Below are 26,773 nucleotides of genomic sequence, written 5' to 3'. Positions count from 1 at the left end.
AGAACTTGATGCTTGTAAACGCATCTAAACACTCCCAAATGTGTGTTACTGTTAGGTACATTTAGCTCTCGACCATTAATTCATGCATTGAAACATGTTCCCCAGGGCAGAGACCAGTCCCCTATGTATTTTGTTTTACAGGCCATTAACCACAAGCCTAGTCAATTCTAGAATTTGGCTCCCATTGGCTTCATTGGGGTGCAGATTCGGCATTCAGATCTGTAGAGTTCACCAAACTGCCTCTGAACCAAACCCAGGTACATTCAACTCATCACTAATTATGATAACATACAACAGTTAATGCTTCATATGATTTCTAATGCTTGTGCCTTTAATTCACTCCATCATTTATAGTATCAATCACACTGTGTTTTTGAATCATGTGAAGAACTGAAACAAGAGTCCCATACTTTTTCATTTAGACTGCCAATAGATCCTAGAAATTTTACAATTTGGAGTTCAGAAAAGCAATAACTGAAAATACAGTGCTCATATCTACATCACTATAATGTTTATACATATTTATGAAGCTCACAGTAAGAGAACCTTAATACTGTCAGTGCATTGTAAAATGATCAAAAGGACAAGGAAAACATGCCAGCCCCTCTCTGCCATTTCCGCAACAGCATGACCTCCCAGGTGGCAGAGAAGAAAGCCTGATCGCTTATAAAGAGCTAGAAGGCAGGGAAGTGAGAGAAAGAGGGAGAGAAAAAAAATAGACAACTTCATCTGAAAAAAAACCCAACAACAAGCAGTTACTGCAGAAAAGCTAATTGTAAAAAGACAGTTTTATTAAAGCAACCATTTCTACACACAAACCTGAAACAGAATTTAAAGCAGGTGTCCTATCAATGCCTGTACATACATTGCAATGTCTTCTGGGGGTCCCTCAAACCCAGGGTGCTCTGTTATGCAAATATTGACTTGACATAGAAAAGTAAATAGTTGATCCACCCTCTTCTTCCTTTTTTTTTTTAAAGGCAAACTTTATTGAAATATGCTGTAGTAAAACACCAGCAGTAACAAAGGACACAAAAATCCATGACAAAAGAAAAAAGAACAAGTAAATAAAGAGTAAACAATGCCACAGGTCAGATGCCCGCATAGGGCTCAATGCATACATGACAAGTACAGTAAAAAGAGCATATAATGAGCAATAATATAAGACTGGGGGGGGGGGGGTAGACAGGGAGATCCATTGGCAATATAAACAAAAACAGGATACACAGCAACCTAGCTTAACCTAGCTTAAGTGGATTCAGTAACAGGTGAAGTAGTAAGCTCAGAATCAACCCAAAGGGACCAGATTTTACAAAACCTTTTAGGACAACCTCTAGCTTCATAAGTCAGTTTATAGAAAGGAAACACTTGGTTAATGAGTGAGATCCAAAATGGAATGTCAGGGGGAGTAGCAGATTTCCAACGCAACTCTATAGCCTTCCTAGCATAGAAGAAGGTCAGTCGCAAGAACAATTTAGTGCGGGTTGGGGCATCCTCCTCATCCACATAACCCAACAGACAGTGGAGGGGGGCTACAAATATTAGGCAGCTGTGTAAGATTAGCAATGAAGTCTGTCACAGTAGACCAAAAGGTACGAATGGATGGACATTCCCAGAACATATGGAAAAAAGTACTCTCAGCAACAGCGCACTTCGAACATATAGGGGATGACAATCTACCCAGTCGATGCAATAATGTAGGTGTAAAGTAGGCTCTATACAGAAACTTCAATTGGATAACTTTATCCCTAGAAGAGATAACCACTGGAATTTGTAAAGAATGGATATCTTGCCACACCTCTTCCGACAGATGGAAAATTTAGAGGTTAGATTACTTAACTGCATACAATGCAATGTAGTTTGAGATAAGTATATTCTTTATTTAGGTCCATTGGGGCTTCTGTGGCAAGCTCGAATGGAAGTAGAAATCCCTCAATTCCTGTGTTCCATATTAGATCCAAGGAAATGAGTGCTGACGTCTGAGTCCTCTCACACAGATTACTTAATTTGTAAAAGATTCCCATTAATCCATAATTGTGAAGTAAAACTGGTACACTGCAGAGTGTTAAGATCATGTTTCATGTACATATATAGGTAATGTAGTGGGAATTTTGTCAGAAGAACTATTTTGGGTAAAATTTTAAAGTTGGGTATACACAGACAGTTGTTTTATTTACCAGCAGGTTGAATGAAAAAAAAAATGGACAGATTCCCGCATCCACACAAATGATGTGGATGTGGGAATCTCCCCCACTGCGCTATTGTATTTTGACAACAGACTTCCCCCCATCCAGAATACACTGATCAGCACTGCAGCCATTGGCTGATAGCGCCAATCAAATGCTTGTTCTCCAGCAGGAACATTCAACAGAATCTGGCCTAATGAGCTTCTGTTGAACAGACAAGGGTGCACACAGAGTGTAATTTGACCAGTTCTTACTAAACCAACTGATTTTAGGTTTGTGCATACCCTGTTTAACATAGTTTTTGCCTTAAAATCAATTTGTACTAGACTATGAACATTTAAGTATTTACATAATCTTAACAAATGGTAAACAAGCCCCTCTCTAGCTTCAGACACTCTTAAGCAATTATACATCAAACTTTATAATGGCAATAAAGATACTCTGATCAGGTTTAAGACAGATTCTCAGTGGTAGTCCAGCCTTCAATGTAAACACAGTGTACCTGTTCTTTGTTAACATTAAAAGAGTGAAAGGCTACCAAGTCCCTACTGAGAGTAAGATAAAGCTGCCAAGAATCTGACTACAACATAACAGTTTTGTTGCCCTTCTTTGGACTCTCTCCAAAGAAGGGCAGCCCTTCTAGTACAGTGGCTCTGACCGGAGCTGTCATTTTTTTTTTTTTTATTTAACCCCTGGGGTAAACGAAAAAAAAAAACTATTAGTGTGTGCCAGGTTTAAGTTAATATTGCATCGTTTGTAGACGCTATAACTTTTGTGCAAACCAATCAATATACACTTATTGGGATTTTTTAACCAAAAATTTTATTTTTTACATTTTTTATTGGCTGTGTTATATAGCAGAAAGTAAAAAATATTGTTTTTTTTCCCCCAAAATTGTCGCTATTTCTTTGTTTATAGCGCAAAAATTAAAAACCGCAGAGGTGATCAAATACCAAAAGAAAGCTCTATTTATGGGAAAAAAAGGACATACATTTTATTTGGGTACAGCATCGCACGACCGCGCACTTTTCAGTTGAAAATAAGGCAGTGCCATATTCCAAAAAATGGACTGGTCATTAAGGGGGTACAACCTTCCGGTCCAGAAGTGGTTAAACACACCTTAGCAACGTCACTAACTCACACACCTACACAAGTTGAACTGGAAGGACTATTGTCTTTATTCAACCTTAACTACAGTACTATGGTAATATGTTACATACACACGGGTCAAATGTTGGCCGGTTTTCCCGATATTCCCGATATTCGGCCCATGCATACTAGCCATTATTTATGTTATGTTGTAGTCAGATTCTTGGCAGCTTTATCTTACTCTCAGTAGGGACTTGGTAGCCTTTCACTCTTTTAATGTTAACAAAGAACAGGCACACTGTGTTTACATTGAAGGCTGGACTACCACTGAGAATCTGTCTAAAACCTGATCAGAGTATCTTTATTGCCATTATAAAGTTTGATGTATAATTGCTTAACCACTTGTGGCAAAGTGGCTAAAAGTGGCTAGTGGCTAGATTCCATCCAGCGACGTAGCTGGACTCGTCCCCTTGTGAAATGTTCAGGGATCATATCATGTAAAAGTGATATTTTAGTGATAGGTGGTGTCTGATGGGCTAAGCTAGTCCCTATCTTTTTCTGGCCATAGATGGATCAAAATTCAGTAATTTCAGCAGGGACTGGAATTGTAATCCATCTATCACCATTCCTGGCTAACAGAAGGCAATCTGCTAATTGACTTCTGTTGAACAGGACTGTTTGAAAACCTTCATTTGGTTAGCTAATCGACTGCAATGCTGATTAGTAATTTGACAGTGCAGGAGTCCCTGCTGTCATAATACAATAGCACGGGGCAAGAATTCCTCCATCCTCCTTGCTTGTGTGGATGGGAAATCAGATCTTTTTTTTTGCGATCACCCTCTGGCTGATTAAAAAAAACAATTCATATATGGCCAGCTTGAGTCTTGGCAACCCCAACAATGAGATCTCCCTTTTTCATAATCTAAAACAAATAGAAAATCAAACTGTAGCATTGAACCCTCTAATAATGGCCATAGCAGACAATCAAACTCAAAGATCTCACTGTCCAATTTAAGGTGTAAGGTGAGTTAGCATCAACAAAAACAGATTATATATAACGCAATTTCTAATATCTGCTAACCTGCCACAACGATTATACATATCATACAGTCATATTTTCCATATTGGATTTTTTGTATATTATGGAGAATATAACAAGAGGAGTGGTAACACAAGAATGCCAGGAAATACTCTTTTATAGCACTAGTAATATTGCAAGTTAAGTAGCTAGAGTGAAGAAAAAAACAGGGCCAACCACTAGCAACTCCAAAAATGAAAAAAATAAATAAATAAACAGACAGCAGGGGACTTGGCCCAGAAAAGTACACCTATAACCAAAATTGTTACTGTTGGCTGGAATAACTCTAAAAGACAACTGTTTGACATTCTTTAATAATCTAAGCCCAGGGCTAACCACAAGTAAGCCCTAAAATATATTTAAAAAAAAATGTTAGGGGCCTTGGCCCAGAAGAATACACCTACAGTGTATAACCAAAATGATTACTGTTGGCTGGAATAACTGTAAAAGACAGTTCTTTGACATTCTGTATTAATCTAAGCATTGGAAATTGAAGAAGCAAAGAAAAACAAGCTTAGTTTATATTTTTATGAAAGTATATATCAGTTTAGTTTAGTTGTATCAGCACAGTCTCCCTTAAGTGCTGAAATTAGTTTAACCACTTTACCACTAGAGCATTTTGCTGTCTTACGTCTGGGCCACTTTTTGCGATTCGGCGCTGTGCAATTTTAACTGACAATTGTGCGGTCGTGCGACGCCGTACCCAAACGAAATTGACGTCCTTTTTTTCCCACAAACAGAGCTTTCTTTTGGTGGTATTTGATCACCTGTGCGATTTTTACTTTTTGCGCTATAAACAAAAAAAGAGCGTTTATTTTTAAAAAATAACAATATTTTTAAAAAATTTTTATATGAAATTCCCCCCAAAAAAGATGTAAAAAACAATTTTTTTTTCAATTTTTGGCCAATTTGTTTTCTGCTACCTATGTTTGGTAAAAAAAATCGCAATAAACGTATTTTGATTGGTTTGCGCAAAAGTTATTGCGTTTACTAACAAAGGGAAAGATTTATGTCATTTTTGGTGTTTTTTTTTTAACGAGTAATGGCGGCGATCTGCGATTTTTTTGCGGGACTGCGACATAGCAGCGGACAGATCGGACCCTTGACTGACATTTTTGACACTTTTGGGGGTACCAGTGACATTACTGCAGTAATCAGTGCTATAAATATGCACTGTTACTGTAAAAATGACACTGGCAGGGAAGGGGTTAATTTTATTGGAGAGGGAGGGGTTAATGTATGCCTGGTGCTTACTGACGTGTGGGGGGGGGAGGTGACTGTGTGAGACAGGGACAGATCGGATGTCCAGCTATGCTGAACACTCCGATCTGTCTCTCCCTGTCACTGAGGAGATCCGCCCGCTTGTGTTTACACAGGCGGGCGGATCTCCACACTAGATCCCCGACGATCGGGGCAGAGCAGCGGTGATCGCCGCTGCTCCTCCCCTGGCCCGACTCCCGCTGTGAATGAAAACAGCGGGAGCGCGCCTCCGGCGGTGCGCGAGCGCCGCCTACAGGGGAGGAGTCTGGCGACGTAGGTCTACGTCGTCAGACGGGATCGTGCCACTTTGCCGCAGTACTATTCCAGTACTCAGCGGTAAAGTGGTTAAATAATTTATTTAATTGTACTTTTTTTTTTTATATTTTACTTAAGTAGATGGGCTGAAAACCCATCTACTTTTTTCTCCCAGGATACATTAGCTAAGGTCTGAAGGTACCCACAGACATCCAATTGTAGTCTTCTAAAGTTACCTTAAGAATAGCAACATTACATTACATTTACATAAAATAAATGTTATTTTGAAGTACTAAGAGCAAAGTCTCTTACAAAAAACTCTTGTAATATCATCTCACTTTAATGATTTACCCCATTCCTAAGCCATTCCTAAGCCTGTGGAAAAACAATTCTTGTAGTCAGCTGATATAGAGCAACTATATACTTTGCACTTCAGTTCTGGAAATGTGGCATGACACTCATCATGCTATTATTACAAGAAATTATTCAACACCCTTCTTTTATATGGAAATAATGCACCGTGAAATCTCTAAGCTGCATGAACATTTCATTTTCTACTACAAATTAAACATTTTGTTCACATAATGAAAAGGACAGGGTATGCAAAAACTTCACCTCTTGAAAACAACTTTTACAGCAGAATGACCTCAGTTGCTGTGGAAAACAATGTCTGATCAAGAAAAGGAAATTCTATGAAATGTATGCAATATCTTGTTCAAAAGCTTTGCTGATCTGAAATATTTTTAATATATTATTGAAAATTATTTACACCATCTCTAGTTTTACTAGTGTTAAAGTACATTGCAACTTTGCATCCTCTTTTTATTTCTAAAATGCATTCAGTAATTGGGATTTTTTCTTAAATTGTGTTTTTTTTTTAAGCCTGAATACAGTGAAACCTTTTTTGTTTTGAAATTTTTGATATGGTGGGGAAAATTTAGAACCTTTGCATGTTTCCTACCTTTTTGTATCCCCATTTGAGAGATTTCAATGCACCTCCTTTTTGACAGTAGTTGTACAGCACAGAAAGGAAAGTAAGGAAACGCTTCCCCCTGGGGACCCATATACCCCCCCCCCTCCACAACTCTACCTTGCAACTTTAACTGTAATAAGCAGCCACAAAGAGCAATAGGTTTACTTGGGAGATGGTAGTGACAAGCTCAAGTTTTACAGGAGATCTGCATGTAATTTCAGTGTCCTATATCTATGGATCTTTAACACCCTAGAATTTCAGATTTACCTGAGGCCAGTGCAAACCCCCAATGTGTGTTTCAATTCACTGCCATTTTCTGGTTTGTTTAAATGTGCAAGCTCACATTGGGGGTCCTCGGCTCCCTCAAAATTAGCTCTTAGAAAATCATTGAATATCATACACAAAATGAAAATTCCTTCTCAGCTTTTTCACTATTTAAAAGAAAGTCATAGGCACCCTTACAGGTTACCAGTCCTAAGTTGAATGCAATGGTTCAAAACAACCAATATGACTACTTCGCTATTATGGTGTTTCCTAGCAATAGTTCTGGGTTGGCATTGTATATTCTCCCCTTTGTAACATAAGGATATACTGTGAGGTTTATATGATCGTGGCGTCACAGAATATGAAAGAAAAACTTCCTATATGCTTTTAGGAAAGGTCAGTTTGAAATGTTTTGCTATTATTGAATTAAAGTAAAGCGGATAATTCAACTTAGCCTTAAAATCCTTATGCAGACATTCCCCTATCTGCGTTACTCGTGGGGAGACTTCCCCCCATGCCCTTTCCCAACTATTTAGTAGTTCCCAAGAAAGACTGCTCCTTTACATCAAATTTACTGACGTAACGCTTAACAGCACTAATAGATCTTCCCTATCAACAAGCACCTACCACAGTTGTTTTCAAGGGAAATTATGATGTTGTTGTCATATCAATACCATACTACTGTATTCTATGTAACTACATCTATTTCATACACTTTTCTATTATTTACCTTCCTTTTCCATCAATAAAGGAAAAATTAGAGTAAAAGGACAAACAAGGTTATTTTGAGGGTCTCAGTGGTCATGTCAAGTGCCAAAAAACCTCCTTCCAACTTGACCCCACTAAAGGAGAGGGCTGTTACATCAGTTAGGTGAGATCTGAACATTACCATCCTGTGACTCACCTTGGGCAAGAATATATTTGATTCTAGGGTTATCACTCTTCTCAGTGAATATACAAATAAAGAGAAACAAGGCACAGAGAAGCATCAAGGAAGGAATCTTTAATTCTGACCCACGAAAAAACTGTCAGTGGGAGAGCAGTGGACACCAGACAATGCGTTTCCAGACCTGAAAACATGCTGTTTTTTTGACCACCTCCCCCCACTGACAGTTTTCTGTGTGAGGATCTATCATGTTCAGTTGACATGCTGTGCAGTTCTCCCTTCGTGGTGTACATGTGAGCTGCCTTAGACCTAGCACTGTGCTTCTAAAGAAGCGTGCATGGATTAAACGTATGTTGCAACATCCTTAGTGATATGTGAGTTGGTACATTGTTTTTGTTCAAATAAAGATTTGTTAATTGATGCCCAGTCCAGGATATCTACTATCTTCCTGCTGTTTGCATCATGTGGCCCTGTTCTGTTTTTGTAGGCAGATTATTTTATTTATTTGCTCACATTTATGACTGTTTTCCAAGACTCTGGCCGTCTGTTCCAGCTGGTAGCACAATGTTGATTGACAAGCTAATGATCGAACATTTATGAGTGCCACATCTAGGCTTTACTTTTCTCAGTGATGCCAACACTTATGAGTCACTAAAGACAGACTTCACTAGCTGTTATAAGAAAAATTATGATGTGCCCATAAAGTCCACCATGCGTTCAGTTGGCGTTTCAAATGATATTTTTTTCTTTGTCTAGTAAACAAGGTACATGGATTGAAAGTTCTACAGGTCAACACTCAGCAATGTTCCTACACCTTAGCATTTGGCATTCTTTTGAGGACACTGAGGTGCACATTTTGGACAAAGAGGAACAATGCTTTTAAAGAGGCATGAAAGAGGTCATCTTCATTAAAGGGAACAGTCATCCTAGGGGAAGGGGGTCTTCATCACCATCTTTCTTCTACAAATAATAACATTTTACCATCTCTGGCCATGTAAATCAAAGGACTAACACTGATGAAGATTTCCTGACACCAAGGATGGAATTAATAACCTAGAACAGGGTGGTTCCACAACTTTTACACCTTCCATTCTGTTCTTGGGCAGTAACTTTTCCATGGTGAATGGATTAAGGTGCCACTGCTTTCTGTATGGATATAAATGCTGGGGCATTTTCCTGACACTTGTTAGATCTGTGACTAACATGACCTGGATAATCCTGGAAATCCCTCCAAAGTGAGTGGAAAACCCTTTCACACAATTGTCATTAGAACAAGTTTCCCCATTGGAAGATTTCCCATCATCTCCTGTTCTAGAAACAATTTAACAGTTTAGATTTTCTTCACTTACTGCCTTAGCAACAATGGTCAACACAAAAAAAGGCAAATGCAATCAGCGGGACTTTAGATACACTAGTAGTAATAATATATTATCTAATATAATGATAATACTATCTAATAAAGTATTACAGTAGTTAAATATGTGAGAGATTCATGAAGCCACTCTCACTCTTGAACACAGCTATATACTTGTTTCATATCATAACCTAAACTTATTTTATTAGCATTGATCCAGATGAATGATCTACTACAGATTGTAGAATTTATGAAACATGTGAAACTAGAATTGATTTGTTTAAGCCGATGTCAGTCCTGAAGCTATGGTAAATAACAAAAAATCATTGTTGTATTTACTGGTTCCCAAACTTGTGTAGCAGTTTTTTCCTTTTTATATAGGATTTTACTGTCAGAGATAACTATACCCCAAGGTTATGACAGTCAACTTCATGGGAATTTTTTAGACTGTTATATTTAGGTAGAATAACTGGTCAATTTTTTTGTGACACATGAAAAAAATGCAAGCTAAATGAGAATTTTGTTGATCAATGGTTACTTGTTCTACATAAGCAGGACAGAAAATTCCAAAATGTAATAAATAGTGAGAAAACTTTGCATACTCCCAGTTTTTTTTTTTTTACCAAGCAATAGGTGATGTTTGCAAGAGGCTGCGAACTTACTGAGACATAAATGGCATACAGTATAATGCATTGCTTGACTGATTTAGAGTGTGCAGTGTAAAACATGTATTCAATGATGGTAAGGACTTTAAATGTGGTGTATAAGTAGGTTAAAGTTCATTTAAAGGATAAGTTTACTTTATCTTACCTTAAAAAAAATAAATGCACATTTTTTTCACAGGTTAAAAATCTAAGGAACCTTGAGAGCATTGCACCCTCAATCATCATGGGTGCAATGTCCAGCTCCTGCCGACTCTCGCAATATCTGTTTGCTTATATCTCATACAGGCAGGCAGTTACCTGAGAGCAGGAAGATTATTGGACTATGAGGACGCTCACCAGTGCCCTTTAAGCTCATTAAAAACTACAAGCTATCAGCTGCAACGGATGAAGGTGCTTGTAGGCATTCATTCACAGGAAACTGTAAATAAATGAAGCAGCCATGTGGGTGGAGACCTGGGAGGCCACTCTGTTTTCAAATAGTGACAATAGGTGCGGGAGAAGATCCCTGGTTCACTTTCACAGGAAGAGGGAGACCGGGGGAAAGGCTGCAAATGCTGGAACATGTTACCTGTTCCACAATAAAAATGGATGGAACATGTAACATGTTCCAAAAGTGAACTTATCCTTTCAAGCATCTAGTTTTCCCTTTCAGAGTAATAAACAAGCATTTTCAAAGAAAATTGGTATGTTAAATGTCTTACAAAAATGCCATGGCCCCTTTTAAATAGTAAATCAGTTGGGGAGCTGGGATTTTCCTGCACCCTGCTAGACAATGCTGGAAGGAGTAGGAAGGACTGAACAGGGCTATATAATTTCCCTAAGTTCCTGCAAATATAGCAAAGTGCTGTCAATCTAAAGGTATGTGGGTGGAATCAGGTATGGCTAATCAATGATATGGCTATCAACACTGCGTACATCTAAACAGGAGGGGAGGGGGGGGGATGTTACAGTGAATCTTCAGAAGAAGAAGAGTGTTTTCACTAAATCAAAATAATCGCCTGTCCAATGGTTCTACTGCCATGATCAATGAATATTTACACAATGCTCCAGTGGGTACTTACAAAAACAGAGAACCAAGTCTTACTGGTACAAGATTCAACAAACCAGTTCAGTGCACTACAAGTTTCAGCCTTTAACCACTTTAAGACCGGAAGGATTTGCCCCCTTAATGACCAGACCATATTTTGCGATTCGGCACTGCGTTACTTTAATGGACAATTGCGTGGTCGGCCAATTTGTTTTCTGCTACATATTTTTGGTAAAAAAAATCGCAATAAGCGTATTTTGATTGGTTTGTGCAAAAGTTATTGTGTCTACTAACTACGGTAAAGATTTATGTCATTTTTATTGTTTTCTTTTTTTACTAGTAATGGCAGCGATCTGCGATTTTTTGCGGGACTGCGACATTGCAGTTGACAGATCGGACCCCTAACTAACATTTTTGACACTTTTGGGGGTACCAGTGACATTACTACAGTAATCAGTGCTAAAAATATGCACTGTTACTATAATAATGCCATTGGCAGGGAAGGGGTTAACCCTGTGGGTGATCAAGAGTTAAATGTGAGCCTAGGGGAGTGATTTTAACTGTGGGGGAGCGTGGCTTCTGAAATGACCAGAGAGACATGTGATTCTATATAGAAGGATCACATGGGCTCTATGATCATTCCAGGGAGAAGAACAATCAGCTGTGTTTACAACAGCTGACCGTTCTGCTCTCTCAGCGGGGAATGATCATGGGTGTCAGGCGGCAATCAGAGCCGCCTGCCCGCTGCCTTGGCTTCCCCGCTGACGAGCGAGGGCGGGAGCGTGCCGCTGGCGGAGCGTGCTCGCCCCCTTGCCTCCTGCTCGCGACCAACATATAGCTACATCGGTTTGCCCAGGAGCGGCTGCCTGCCGCAGTATAACTGCGGCAGGCGGTCGTAAAGCGGTTAATAACCTCAGTCTGAGATGTCCACAGGAGTCGGATAAAAATCAATGGCAATGCAACAGGGATCCTGTAGCTTCCAGCAAAGAATTCAGAAAGACCCAGTAGGCTAAAACCACAAAAAGAACAGCAGCGCAGGATTATCATTATTTATTGAACAAACAAAATTTCACACTTATTGTGTTATGACAAAGGAGTGCACCTTTGAAACATGATACCACCCCCCTTTACCACCCTCTCCCTCCTACAGCACGTAGGGGTTGCCAAGAGGCAGGGATTGGCGAAGGGGAACTTGGGACACTGGCGGCTTATGACAACTGTCAAACCAGGCTTCCTTCATGCCAGCTCAGGAAGCAGAAGCTGCCAATATCTACTAAAAATCCTATGGTGTCCCCATCTAATCCTATGCTGAATGTAAAGAAGTTAATATATATTGTAAGTGTACTATTTTGTTTTTTCAATAAATCACTTTTATCTTGCTAACGAGGATCCGGCGCTGCTATTATTTTTGTTGTTTGAGTCAAACTGGTATGGTTAGCCAACATCATATATGTGATTTTTGAGCTTGACCATAGTTCTACTTTGAACCTCACAAGATTCAGGAACGACATTTTAGAAGTTCTCAGAGCTTGACATTCCATTTTAAGAGGGCAACCCATATATCTGCTTGTTTTTGACACACATAAAAGCAGTCCTATGAAACTAGATCCATCTTGAAGAAAACCAAGTGGTCTAGTAGTGGGGAAAGTACATACAATTCTAGGATGTATCACTAGAGAGATTACCACCAGGAGGAAGAAAGTCTGGATTTCCCTTTAAAGATATTTAGTTGGACCTAATTTGAAACACTGTGTATAGTACTGGAGAACTCACTTGCAAAAAGACATTGATAAAATACAAGGCATCAAGAGAAGAGCAACAAAAATAATAGAACATTTCATGAGAGACTGCAGGTACAGTCTTGATGAAGAAATTGAAGGGGGACATGAATAAATCCTTTAAATAAATCTACTGTGAATAAGGTTCATAATGGCAGTATTGCCAATTTGAAGCAACATCAGGGGTGCAGTGATATGACCTCAAACTAGTAGAAGGAGAGTTCAAAAAGTTAAAAAATTAAGTATTTTCTTCCCAAAAAAGTAGTTGATGCTTAAAACAAACTTCCAGCAGAGATGGTATGTTTGGTATGGTGTTCAAATACCCCCGAAAGACAGCTCTATTTGTGGGAAAACACAGTGTTGTATCACAAAAAATGGCCTGGCCATGAAGGGGGTAAACCTTCCAGAGCTGAAGTGGTTAAAGCGTATAAAGGGGGTTATTGAAAGCTAAAATCCAGGCAAATGTAAAAGGCAGAATTAGTGCAGCTCTGTATTTATTAACAAATCCGAGCAGTGTAAGCACTTCAATATGACTTTATATCTGCCTTTTGCAACCTTTGTACAGACATAAACAAGAAGATCCTGGGAGAGAAAGATGTAAAACAATGAGCCAATCAAGTGTGCTGCAGTGCTTCTGTGATGTCAAGAGACATTCTAATAAAAGGAGAAAGCAGAGTGAGATAAGCTCATCAATCTGTTCCTTCTTCTTTTTTATAAGATTGGTAATTGCTGAATGATTCAGCATGGAGTAACTGTAACTTGCAGTTTACATACCAGGTGCATAGTTAGAAGCAATAATGCAAAACAGGTTTAGGATGGCAAAAACATGTATACACTTCAGAATAATGAAAGCTGCATAAACATATGAGAGCTGCACAAACATGGACTCTATTAACAATGTTTCTGTGACTCAAGTCAGGGTAACATATTTTTGCAGAGCTTGGTCTCTGTAAGACTTTATAACAATGGAGAGGCAAGCTGAGAGTCACTACTTCAATGAAACAGGACAGAATGCAGCTGCTTGCAAATATCCTCATAAACAGCATCCCTCACAGTAAAGAGCATGGTAACTCAAAAAATACAGGCAAACAACCTGACAGATCAAATATTAACAGACAAAGAACTACCCCACTGGAACTGGAGTACACTAGTAGCAATTAGGGAGGGTCTCCCTGCAGTTGATGGGTCTTAGGGAGAAGCTGCAAAATATTAGGCTCTGGCCTGACACCCACATGTCTGTTCTGGCAGTGAAGGGGCTCTCATCTGGCTGCAGATCTCCTGAAGCTCAGGAATGTAGACTCCCTGGGTTTCTCCAGGAACTTTGTGAGTTGAAAGAGTTAAAGGAGCCTACAGCTGCATCTGAGCATAGTGAGTAAATGAACACTTTTGTACACACTCTGTTTAGGTTCAAGCTACAGGAGGGACAAGTATGTTTTTTAAGTGTCTGCATAGGCAAAGAATCAAATAACCTGCTCTCATGCATAGACAAAGAATTAAACCGCATTGGACTGCAGGAACCAGGTGCGCATGTCAAAGAATTAAATTTAATATATACGTAATATAAATAAATCTACGTATTTAAACTAAAATAATGTTTCAGTAAGAAAAAACAATTCAGAAACAAGGCTTAGAAATTAAAGAAAACAAGGATTTTGACTGAACCATTGTTGTCTTTTTGTCTCTAAACTAATGCCAGGGTGAAAACCAAGGAGTTCAGGACCCCTTTATTAGTTCACAGGGGTATGGCTGCCAACTTTTGCTAGGAGTAAGTAAGAAAATTGGATCCATGGGTCTAAGTCAACAAAGGTCAACATTCGATCATATGCATGTGAGGTAATAAATAACCCTCCAAGCGGAGCTAATCTGTTTAGCAGCTATATCCACAATAACATTAATATTAACCAATGTATACCACATACAACATGTTATCAGGACACAAAATATTAATTTAAGACTCTGTAGACCAGAGTAAACTTATTGATGCAGAACATATATATATATATATATATATATATATATATATATATATATATATATATATATATATATATATATATATATATATATATATATATATATATATATATCATCATGCGTTAGGGTCCATGTTCATAGTCATACATTCTTTATAATCATCGTGATTTTAAGTTTCAACACATGCAAAAACCAGCTTATTATATATATATATAGCAATATTTTAGCTGTATATAACTGAATATGAAAGACAGCTGCATTTAAATCTTTCTTAGTACAAGATAAAGTAATAACGTAACTTATTGTGAAATATAGCTTCTCAGCTTCTCAGCTACTCTGAGCTGAAACTTCTTCTGAAATGTTTCTTCCAAAGAGATTTCAACTGTCTGCCCAATCCAGTTATTTTTACAACAGTGCTTCGGTCACAGCATTTGCAATCCTCCTTAGAATATGTGCAATATGCACAATTTGCCATGAAGCTAGGATGTGTGATGTCATCGCGTACCGGCACAGACCGCAGCCATTTTGATGGTTGGTTACCCCAATGACTTGTTAATGCTTCAATTTATTAAACCTATTTGGATTTAAAAATGTACTACACCATGAGGAGGCTCTTTTTTTTCTATACAAGACATTCTGGAGAGGACTGCGAGCGTAACTATAATGTTGGTTCCTGCAATCGTGCCTTTGGAGAGTTTTAGCTCAATCTTGCCTGGAGATGTTTTACTGCAGTATTTGGCTGTTTGGAGGCAGGCATGACATCTCAACTTCTGTATAGGGGTATATACACACACACACACTTATATGTATATATACCCATACACATATATAGGTGTGAAAGTAACAGAACACTATACTTGCGCTAATGAAATAATTAACACCAATATGGTTACGCTCCTATCACACCTATATATGTGTATGTGTAAAATACATATAAGTGTGTGTGTATATATATCCATATACAGAAGTTCAGATGTTTTGCCTGCCTCCAAAGACCCCAAAAAAAAGCCCAAAAAAACGCCTGCTGCAAAAACACACCTGGGCGGTTTTTTTTTTTGGCACTGGCGTTTTTTTGGGCATTTTTTTGGGTTCTTTGGAGGCAGACAAAACATCTGAACGTCTGTATAGGGGTATATATAAATACATACTTATATGTATTTTACAGATACACATATAGGTGTGATAGGAGCGTAACCATATTGGTGTTAATTATTTCATTAGCGCAAGTATAGTGTTCTGCTACTTTCACACCTATATATGTGTATGGGTATATATACATATAAGTGTGTGTGTATATATACCCCTACACAGAAGTTCTGATGTTATGCCTGCCTCCAATAATCCCCAAAAAATGCCCAAAAAAACGCTTGCTACAAAACCGGCAAGGTGTGAAAATAGCGAAGCCATATCCCTGTTCTATAAGTGACATAATACAAACGATCTTTTTTTTATGGTTCTGGACATGCTACAGATCTGAAACTTCACAGGTACACTTTTTAGACCCCCCAGACACAAAATCAAAATAAAAAAAAAAATCTCTTTTTTTTTATTCAATAATTGGCTCTTCATCAAAAATGACAATTTTTAAGAACTTTTTTTTTGTGTGATTAATAGTCCCTGGGGCATGACCCAGAACCCTAGGCACTTTTTAGGGGCATTTATTGGGTTTTAGGGCTTCAAAATTGTGTTTTTTGATTACCGAAGTTCGGGTCCCATTGATTTCAATGGGGTTCTGAAATCCGGGCCGAACTTTTGGGAAGTTCAGGTGTTCTGGTTGAACCGAACTTTTCAAAAGTTCGATCATCCCTAGTGTCAATCTGTCAGCTCCCTGTCCCATAAATACTGAATATTTTGTCCTTTGGCATTATTGGCTATGTAGGCTTATTAGCTATAAACAGTTACCTGTACACAAGTCTCAGCTACATTACTTTATATGTTTTTTTTTTTAAGGGAGCCCTAAACAGGGACTTCAGTACAGCATACACCAGTGTGCCTTTGTAGGCCTATTTAGGCTAACAATGTCATAATCCTAACTACATGTCCTTGTGCTTAACAGAACAGCAATCCAATTTTACAGTGCACTTTCCCATTCACTCCCTATGTGATATGTAAGGGGAAAAAGAGAGGCAGAAATTGAATATCCTGGATCCCATCTACAACACACTGCCACTCAAAGAACACTTTCTGAACAGCCTGGCTTGATTAGGGATCTCTTCCATAAGGAGACACCTACTACTATAGCCAAGGAGCCATCAGGCTGACTGTGAGAGACTCAAAGGAAGCATGTTCCCAGAAGGAAAAGTCATACCTTCTATCTAAAGTAAAAGCTGGATGGAAGGAGTTCAGTATAAGAAACTTCCTGGCTTCCTCTGCTGCCTACATCATGTCATGCATTTTGGACAACACAATAAAGTTTATAGTATTAAGCCTCAACAGCAGAAAAATACATGACAGTATAGCTAGATCATGCTTTCTTGTCAACAGCAGTTAAGGAGCCCTTAACTTCTGTTGTGACCTTTAGGTTCTCAGCACCCTCTTTAGTTGTGAAGGTTCCTATGATTTTCTTTGTCATGGATCAGAATATCATTGCTCCTGGCAATTCGATTATCCTTTTAATTAGAAATTAATTGCAATACTGCATGCAAAAAAGTTGCTACAGTTGCTAAAACAAATTGTTTTCTTTCTCTTTCTCAGAAATTACTTGAATTCAGATTTCCTTCTATTCCCTAACTTCTTATATGAAGAAAATGACACTAATTTGTTTAGAAAATGATTGTACAATGTAAACTTATGGTTTTACACCCTCTTCTTAGACGGGAAAAATGTACTTGATAAAATAAATCTAACGTCTAAATGAACTTATTATAAACCACACTTACTATTTCCTGGAAGGAGTTACAGTTTTTAAGTCAAATTTGTTTAACAATTGTAGAGGTGGTAAAAAATGGTGGGGGCTAAATTAGTACATTTTATAAGTACCTAGAAAATCAAAAAAGTAATCATGCACAATTTCATTATATTTTAATGGGTCATTCCTGGTGGTAAGTTCTTTGAAGTCTAATAAATTTGATGATGTAAACAACTTCTCAAACTATTCACACAACAATAATTTCTGCAACTTTAGAAATATATATTTTTTTACATCACCAAGAGAAAGAGGCAGTATTTTCCCTATACATTGCTTTTTGGTTTGGTTTGCCCTTCCTACAAATTGTTACACATAGTGGCCTAGCATTGAGGTTTGAAAAAATACATATTTGCATCAAGTTTACCCCCAAAAATCTTGCATCTCCTTTAACTGCAGTTGATCGAGAGCAGGGGTCTCCAAACTATAGCCCTCCAGCTGTTGCAGAACTAACATTCTCATCATGCCTAGTCATGTCTGTGAATGCCAGAGTTTTACAACGCCTCATGGGATGTGTCATTTCGCAACAGCTGGAGGGCCGTAGTTTGGAGATACCTGATCTAGAGGAAGGTTTGCTTCCATTTGCTTTAAAGTGGAACTCCAAGAATAGCTATTTTATTTTGTATAGAGCGAGGAACATTGCTTGACATCAAATGACAATCAGATAAAATACAAAATCTCAATTCAACTATGCATTTTGAATGTAAGCACACTTTTTAATGTTTTTTTTTTTTTTTTAAACACCAAACTCATGGTTAAAACAATCTACAGTATCTGCAAAAAATCAGTTTTGGTGGAGGATTAGTCTACATTTTCCCTGTTTATACTTACTTATATACCATATAGTTAGACTATATGGATTTGTACAATCTGCCACTCAACTTATCTCCTCATATAAAACCCTATTAATCAACCAAATACAAATATTTCTGAAGCCTCATAAAAAAGTCCTATTTTTCTGTTGACTAAATTGCTCCTATAATTTACTTACATTGGGGTAAGTAAATTAATATAATTTTTGCTTATATCAAATTACAATTGCCAAGTAAACTATTAAACCTAAACTGTTTTTTTACATAAATTGGAACCTCTGGGTTATTTGAATTTAGAATGTCCCTGACAGAAACAAATAACTATGATTGCCCTTAAAGAATAATTGTTTAGTCTTTCCTCATTATTGCCTACCCCTCTCTACCCCTTTCCTGTTCTATACATTATTGATATTTCCTTCTTTTTTTCGTAAAGAAATCACCACCCTATCTGCTTGCAAGGAGAAAGCTCTAAGAGAGGTATCATAATTCAGCTTGACAACATTCAAGCATTAGTATTCAATAATGTGCATGTAATTTTATAAACATAGCTAGATCCAACCAACAGAAATTTTGAGCATTGCTTACAAGCTAACTACAAAATAAAGAAACAAAATGTATGCCAAAGCAGGCATAATAGAATCAAAAATATTACTATTTAATAATTCGTCAGTATCTATTAAAATAGGCATTACCACAGTGATTTACATCAAAATAAAAATGGAAATCTATTAACCGCCATTACAAAGAAATAGTCAGATAAACTTGTTGTGAGAAGAATAACAGGGCTAGCAAGTGGTACTTAAGCTCCAGGGTTTTTCAGTACAATAGAACCTGTCACATAGATCTATTCAGTTATATTTGTTGCTCCACGGAGAGTGTAGCGTGTTTTACAAATGTAACACATTAATAGCTCGTCAGCATTAAGTGTAAAGTACAGTTTAATGGAACCTTACCAATTTCCCGGGATATCTGTGTAAATGCTTCCACTCCACTTTCTCCATAGTTGCCCTCTGATGCTAATGTAGAAACATAATTCCAACCTAGGGATGTTACAATGTCAACCATTGCCTGGGCTTGGTAGGAGTCCGGTGGGACAACACGTGAAAAAAAGTCATATCGACTGTTGTCACTAAGCTCTGGGGCTGTAGATGCATAGCTGATTTGAGGTATCTGCACAGAAGATAAAAGAGAAGAAAGTATAAAGTTTTATTTGATATAGACTTCACTGGAAAACATTTATTAATATGATAAGAATGTTGCTGTGTAACCATAAACTGTGTTAGTCTACTGAGCACGTTTCATAAATTTGTATTAAGCAGATCAAAATATTTACTTTCCAGTGAAAGTGATTTTTCCATAATTATCTCAATATTATTATTTTGCCATCAAGAAGGTAATTTCATTAAGAGGCAGACAGTGATTCATACTGAGCAGAATGTAAATAGGAAAGCCGAAAATCTAAAATCAATTGCTTTTAGGATATTCTATTAAACATAGTTTTGAATTTAGGAAAAATCACCTTTTAAATAAAAAGATAAAGCCACAACTGTGTAAAATGTATTCTTGATAGAAAAATATGATTTATTTACATGATTTTTGTACTAATTGGAAATAGCAAAGGTCAATGACGCTGCCAAAGATATGCACTCCTTAAAGTAAAAAAGGTCCTCAATCCACATAAAAATGAATGAGCACCAATTAACAACTGCTTACACTTTCCCAAGGATTCAACATAGCCTTTTGAGTAAGAAAACACAAGGACTTAATGACACTACAAGTTAATCTTACCTGCTCTGTGCAAGTGTATTGCACAGAGCGGCCCCTTACCACCTCTTCTGGAGTCCCCTGCTGGCACTTTTCACTCCACCTTTCCTGTGGGTGTGCTCCTGAGCCAGGCTGTGTGACTCCAAAGACACACACAGCATGGTTTGACCAGCCACACCCCCCCCCCCGCTCTCTCCTCACATAATTTGATTGACAGCAGAAGGACCCAATGTGCTGAACACAGGAACAGTGCTGGATCAGGTAAGTTTTCAGGGATTGGGGTGGGGGAACAGGTATTGAAAGGCTTTTTTAACATAATACAGAGAATGCATTAAGGCAAAAAACATTTTGCTTTTATAACTACTTTAATGAAATTATAGCAAGCATTAGCAATAGCACTATGGCTGTTAAGTCTTATTTTTGCAAAATGAGACCTATTTAACACAATAGAACTGAAACCTGTGCCACTTTCCTACTGCTTGCAGTGTGTTAGCATAGTGTTGCATTTTAACAACTTGAAAGTTTATAAAGCATAGTAATTCATAAGTAAATACAGTAAATGCTATTCTTGCTTCACATTACTACTTGAAGTTCATGTATATACCTTTTTAGATCATTTACAATATACAATGCCACTTTTCCATTAGAGAGCTTGAAATACCAGAAATAGTATTCCCTGATATCAGACACTCAGCAGTCAGTCGATTACATAGTTCAAAGAGATTGTATGAGCCATACCTATAGTTGTTTACTGGGCTTACTACTCAAAGCTGATAAAAGCTGTTATTATCTGATATTATATGGTAATTGCTGGGCATTAGCCTTCTTTAGCACATAAGCTTGCAATAGGCTAGCAGAATGTTGCTCAATTTTTTTTGTTTTAAGAACATTTGTTCTGTTAGTGGGTCTGTAACGTTTGTTAATGAGGACAAATGAACATTGGCTATTGACTGCAGTGATGAGAAAATTTAAAGAAGCAGGATGATCATATTTTTCTCCAAAAATAGAAAACCTCTAATTGTGAATGTGGTTTTTGCTTGGGAAAGTCCATTCTTCCAAAATTGGATGTTAAAAGCAAATTAAGTTTTCAAAGTTTTTTTTAGTTGCCAGTGGTTTTATTGAGGATTTTCAGTTGAAAATGTAGAACTCAACAGGTACATAGACTAAACATAAGGTACATTAGTTGTGCATCAAAATACAACAACAAGCTTTTAACATTAAAAAAAAGGAACATCATTTGGTCAATATGAATTTTGCTATGCACAGAACTCTCAGACGTCCGGCCTGGTACACAACTAAAGTATACCCTCTCCTGCCCAATCATTTTGAAGCTTTCCCCCAACAGCTTATCACAGGGGGGAAGAGATAGGGATGATTCTGTAGTGTACTGACAAATAATGAGCTTCTCTACTAGGACTCGAGTTTTCAAAGTATTTTTAAATGACATTTGTCAAGTGATCAGACTAACTGGGAATTTTTACATGAATGTTCATTTGAAAACTAGTGTATGACCAGTTTAGTCAGGACAAATTTCTTAAAGCAGAAGTATACTCCGCCATTAAACTTTTACTTACTGGTAAGCCTTATTATAGGTATTGTAGGTAAAATGAATATCTCCTAAACGATTTTCGCCCTGCATGCAGCCACTGACAGCAGCGGTGCGTGCGCTCTGAAGGTCCGGCGGCTCTTTGCCGACTCCTTTGCAGACTCCTTGCTGGAAAGAAAACTCCCGCGCGCATGCGCGGGAGTGACGTCATTGCGGCTCCGGCCACTCACTGCGCTGAAGCCACTGAACCCGGAAGAGATGCCGAGGGAACATGACAGCTCCCTCAGCCTTGTCCGGGCGACCATGTCAGGCTTTGTTCTAAGGTAAGTATTTCATAATGAGCTAGTATGTGATGCATACTAGCTCCTTATGTCTTTGTCTTGCAGGTTTTTTTTTTTTTATGTTGTGAGAAATGCAGCTCTTAAGTCCTGTTGTGGGCTGACAACAGACAGCATTTTTGTGAACTGAGTGGTGTGAGCCCTGCCTAGATTTAATTTACTAAACTACTCAAACTCTCCCATTTTTCTTATGCCTGTAAAATAAATATTAATTATTCCATAGTCCTAAATATATTGGAAGGCTATTTTGGACTCCTTGAGATTAGAAAATAAGTGTGCAAAGGACAAGGGACAGCTCTGAATTTCTGAAATGATCAACTTTTTTTTTTTTTTTAATTATTAACAGACATAACTCTTTCAGTGGTTAATATACAAGACCAAAGCTCATTGTTAGAGTTTACATTCTTTCAATTAACTTGGTTCAAACTTTGTAAACTCTGTTCAAATTTGTCTAGGCTGTGAACTGCCACTGTAGCAGAAGGTCACATACCATAGCATATGTTTTTCAGTAATCTTTAAAGTATTGTATGCCCTTCCTTTCCCTGGAAATATGGAAAATGTGACTTATTAGCTTACAGAGTATCCATAATAATTTGGTAAATGCCACTTTATTAATCAGCAATGAGCTAGATATTAAAGCCTAAATTTATTTATTCTTTTTTTTTTTTTTAATTAACACAAGGGATGGTATTTTAAGTGTCCCCGTGGTTGCTGTTCTAGCATTCTCTGTCCCCATTCCCCTCCCACACCCTTTCAGCAGTAATCTTTCACTGATGGAAGGGTTAAAGCGGCTGGACCTGTCATAGTCACTCATCAAGGGTGCCGACTATGCCAGCTCTTTACATCCACCTTCTCTTTTCATAGGAGCTATACTATAGCTTCCATTAATGAAAAGCACTCTATAAATTGGGGACAGTTGGATGAATAAAAAGTTCTTCTCCCTCCTTCATAGAACAGATTATCTCTGCAAGAGGATGGAGGATTTTAACTAGAACAACCAACACCAGCAGAAGGAAAACTTCTTAATAAGGGAATGTACTGTCCCTTGTACTGATTTTAAAAAAAAATAAACTTAGGCTTTAATGTAGTCCTAATGTAATTATTTTTAAAACATTCATGTTTCTGCATTCTGTTTCAGAAATATAAAGATATACCAATATAGCATGTCTTACCTAATACCTTGTAACAAAATCATTCTTGTCAATCAAATGTTAGAAACACTTAGTTCAGCCATATAAAATGCATAAAGTGCTCATTTGGAGACGCAAATGTGGTTTTAACAAAGAATGGATCAAACTGTGCATTAATATAAGGTACACATTTCACATGTAAACACTTTTTCTCCTAACAAGTGCTTCATTTCAAAGGGATCGTATTCCATTTTTGTGTATTGCATAACCATGCTTCTATTAAATGTTCAAATGAAGTGTGTCCTGTGATTAAGCTTTTCAATGGCGTCACAAAGGAATCCTTTGGGTTTAGAGACTGAGCACTCACTGGGCGACAGCTGCAGTTACTGTCTTCTGGCCAACAGTGACATCTGCAATTTGCCATCTGCCAAAAAGCACAAAATATCTGGCCAATCATTTTACCTTGAAGACACAGATGTTTTTATTTGTAAAGTAGCTAGTGACATCTAAGTTTGGGCTCAAGGGCCCTGATGTATTATTTGCTTTTGATACTGTCCGGAGTTTCTCATTATCATCGATGGATGAAATGAAGGTATGGGGAATACTTTTTTATATTCAGTACAGTTTCACTAAAATGCAAAACACTACAAGAAAATAACATTGCTTAATGTGTACACAGAGGGAAACCATATGCCCATTATAAAACTTGTAACACTCAATTTAATGAAATGGCTAATTCTATAAAACCAGCTATAAAACCAAATAATTATAAAAACGGAAATGTGGACAACAGAACATTGCTTTTTGTTTTTAGTGCTAGTTGGAAAATAAAGTTTCCAAAATTGATTATTTAGATATTAGTAACAAAGAACTCTCTTGTTATAAAGACACAAGAGATTCCCATTCACAAAGGTGCTCACCAATTCAAGTGTGAAAAAGGAAATATCCACAGCTGAGTATTTCTGAGAAGAGACAGACAGTGCTATGTTTTCTGCTTTCTGCGGTTGAAGGCTAATAGCACATAGAGGTACATCTTTTTTTTTTTACAAGGAAATGGGAATGAGCATAAAATTGGATTAAGTAGCATTTGCAAAAAAAATGTTTAAATATATAGTCTTTGATCAAATCACTAGGAACAACTGTTGCCAAATCATTGATTCTTAAAAAAAAATTTCAGCTTTGAAAGTGTCTTGAAAGTTTTTCCTCCCCCTTCCTGCTACCTATTATGCCTAACCTGTGTAAAAAAAAAGATGTGTATATTTACCAATTTTAATCCACTCCAGTCACGTGGTCCCCTGTGTTAGTGAGTGACAGCTGCAGGGGAGAGGAGGGTGATGGGAAATATCTCCAATGAGAGTACACAAAAAGCACAATGCTAAAAGACATAAATATAAGTTTACATAATCCTAGGGAACATCTTTTTACATGCATCCTTTTATCACCCCATAATATCAGTCATAATATTCAACAATCTTTATTGAAGACTTTCTCTGTTGCCTTCCATCCCCAAAAATGAAAGTCTATTTTATAAATTGTCTATATATGACTAATAGTTTTATGGAGTGAAGAAAATATTTAGGTAATAAGGTGTTCCTTAGGACTATGTCAGATTGTAATTATAGTTTATGATGTATACTGTTTGAAATGGTTGTAATAAAACTTGGATTTTATTTGATATATGGTTGACCTCTATTAAGAACCTTAAAAATTCAAAATATTTGGATTCTAATTTTATGAAAGCATTGTATAAAGGGATGATGGTGCAAACCCCACTTGTATAGGCATCATATGGACAGAAAGTGAGAGCAAATCTCCTCAAACAGTCAGGGATATACATTAAAAATGTAGCAAGGGTTCCAGGCCTGTGGCCTGAGGGGGATCTGCCATTGTTACCGGTTACCTCTCCAGCCCATGTGAGCTGCGGCCCTGGGTGTGAGAACTGAGACATTGACAACTCTGGCATCTTTGTTTGGTTGTTTTATTGTAGTTTTAGGGGATGGGAGAAGGGAATGAGTGGGATACTCCTTTGGCTCGACTATTGTATTGTAGTAAAAATGCCCGTTAGCGCTGTCTTGACGCCAGCCGACGCCAGCCAACGCTTACTGACACTTTGAACACATGGTATCTCTGAAAGCTGTGCTGGAACTCTGACTTAAGTCTAGTAGATCTAGGACTGTGGAACATTAAATATCTGACACTGCTTGCACTGCAAAGTCACTGACTACTCAGCTTGCTGTGTATTCCTGTATGGCTGCAACTCTCAACTAAAGCACTGACACTGTGCATTAACTCTTCAGGGCCCAAACTGCAGGCGACCCCCTTTACCATTTTAGGGTCCTCTGACTAGGTACCCCCTTTGCAGCTAGCTGACACTTTGGATCCTAGGACCTTCTCCGGAGTAGTCCTCACTGACTCTAGGCAGACCCCCAGGGGCAATACTCAGTACTCACGACCTGTGTAGGCTTTCCTAGGACTGGACCTCTCGCTCTCCGCTGGTTCTCGGCACACCAGATCCCCCTCAGCTCAACTCAGCACTCTCTGGATTCTCAGGCAGCACCCGAGACATCCGCTTCTTCTGACAGGAGGAGAGACAGCCGTCCTCTCCCTCCTGGGACTCTGCTTCCCACCAAAGACAATGAGGCATGCTCTCCCTCAAACTTATACCCACTCCCAGAATCCTTTGTGGCAGAATCTTCCTTCTGGGGTAGTTACAAACCTGAATGTATCCCTGATTGGGTTTCCTCCACTGCCCTATGAGAAGCCTCTTACAGAGCCAGTGGGGGACTCCCCTTTTAGCAGACACACCTGGAAACCATGACACCCTACCAAAAATAAATCATGGCCCTGCTGTTAAGCAGACAAAGCCCACTATACATTTACCTAGCACCTACCTGTAGGGTGCTACATAAATATATCAAAAATAATGCTTCCCCACTATGGAAAACATAAAAACAATGGTGAGAATTAAGTTTTTAATTATTTATGAACATTGACATGTTGTAATTTCTATAGCTTTAGATTATTTAGGAAATTACCAGAAAATCCTGCACTTCCTCCACCTTGCATATGACCTTCCTTTGTGTGCTGGTCTGACAATGGTATTCAGGCACTATGCAAATGGCTGATCCCCCCAGTGATCTCAGAACCCTGAAGCTGAGCTGCTTGGTTATCTATGCAAACGGCCTGTGCACATTGGCTTCTTCCTTCCACCATGCATACACTATTACTTCTACAGTGCTGGTCCACACTGTCTCACACACGCGGCTAAATAGTCAGAGACACACAGCGTAGTGTTCGAGAGCTGTAGGGTTCGGTTGCTTCAGAAAACCAAGGCCAAGTGGGCAGCATTGCTTCCAGATATGATGCAGTGATGAGCATATTTGGCACATGCCCACCAGTTGCCCATTATTCCAATTTTAGGGGTATTGTGGCAACAAGACCATGTATAAAGAGACTCAAAAAAAAGTACACTTTTTTTTAATATTTTGA

General features: G+C 38.1%; 1 protein-coding gene across 2 annotated transcripts in view; it reads right to left on the bottom strand.

The window, feature by feature from the left end:
- The window catches only part of GRM8 (glutamate metabotropic receptor 8), a gene marked incomplete at its 3' end in the record, with an annotated part of 1,426,014 nt that overhangs the window by 961,032 nt on the left and 438,209 nt on the right, over window positions 1-26,773 (bottom strand). For both annotated transcript variants that reach the window (XM_082254065.1, XM_082254064.1), the window contains exon 3: window positions 19,460-19,676. In XM_082254065.1, coding sequence (XP_082110191.1) covers window positions 19,460-19,676 — 217 coding nt within the window. The remainder of the gene's footprint in view (window positions 1-19,459; window positions 19,677-26,773) is intronic.

Source organism: Pelophylax lessonae, assembly GCF_965119305.1.
Source record: "Pelophylax lessonae genome assembly, chromosome: 4".
Classification (NCBI taxonomy): domain Eukaryota; kingdom Metazoa; phylum Chordata; class Amphibia; order Anura; family Ranidae; genus Pelophylax; species Pelophylax lessonae.
This window is presented reverse-complemented; position numbering and strand designations above follow the sequence as displayed.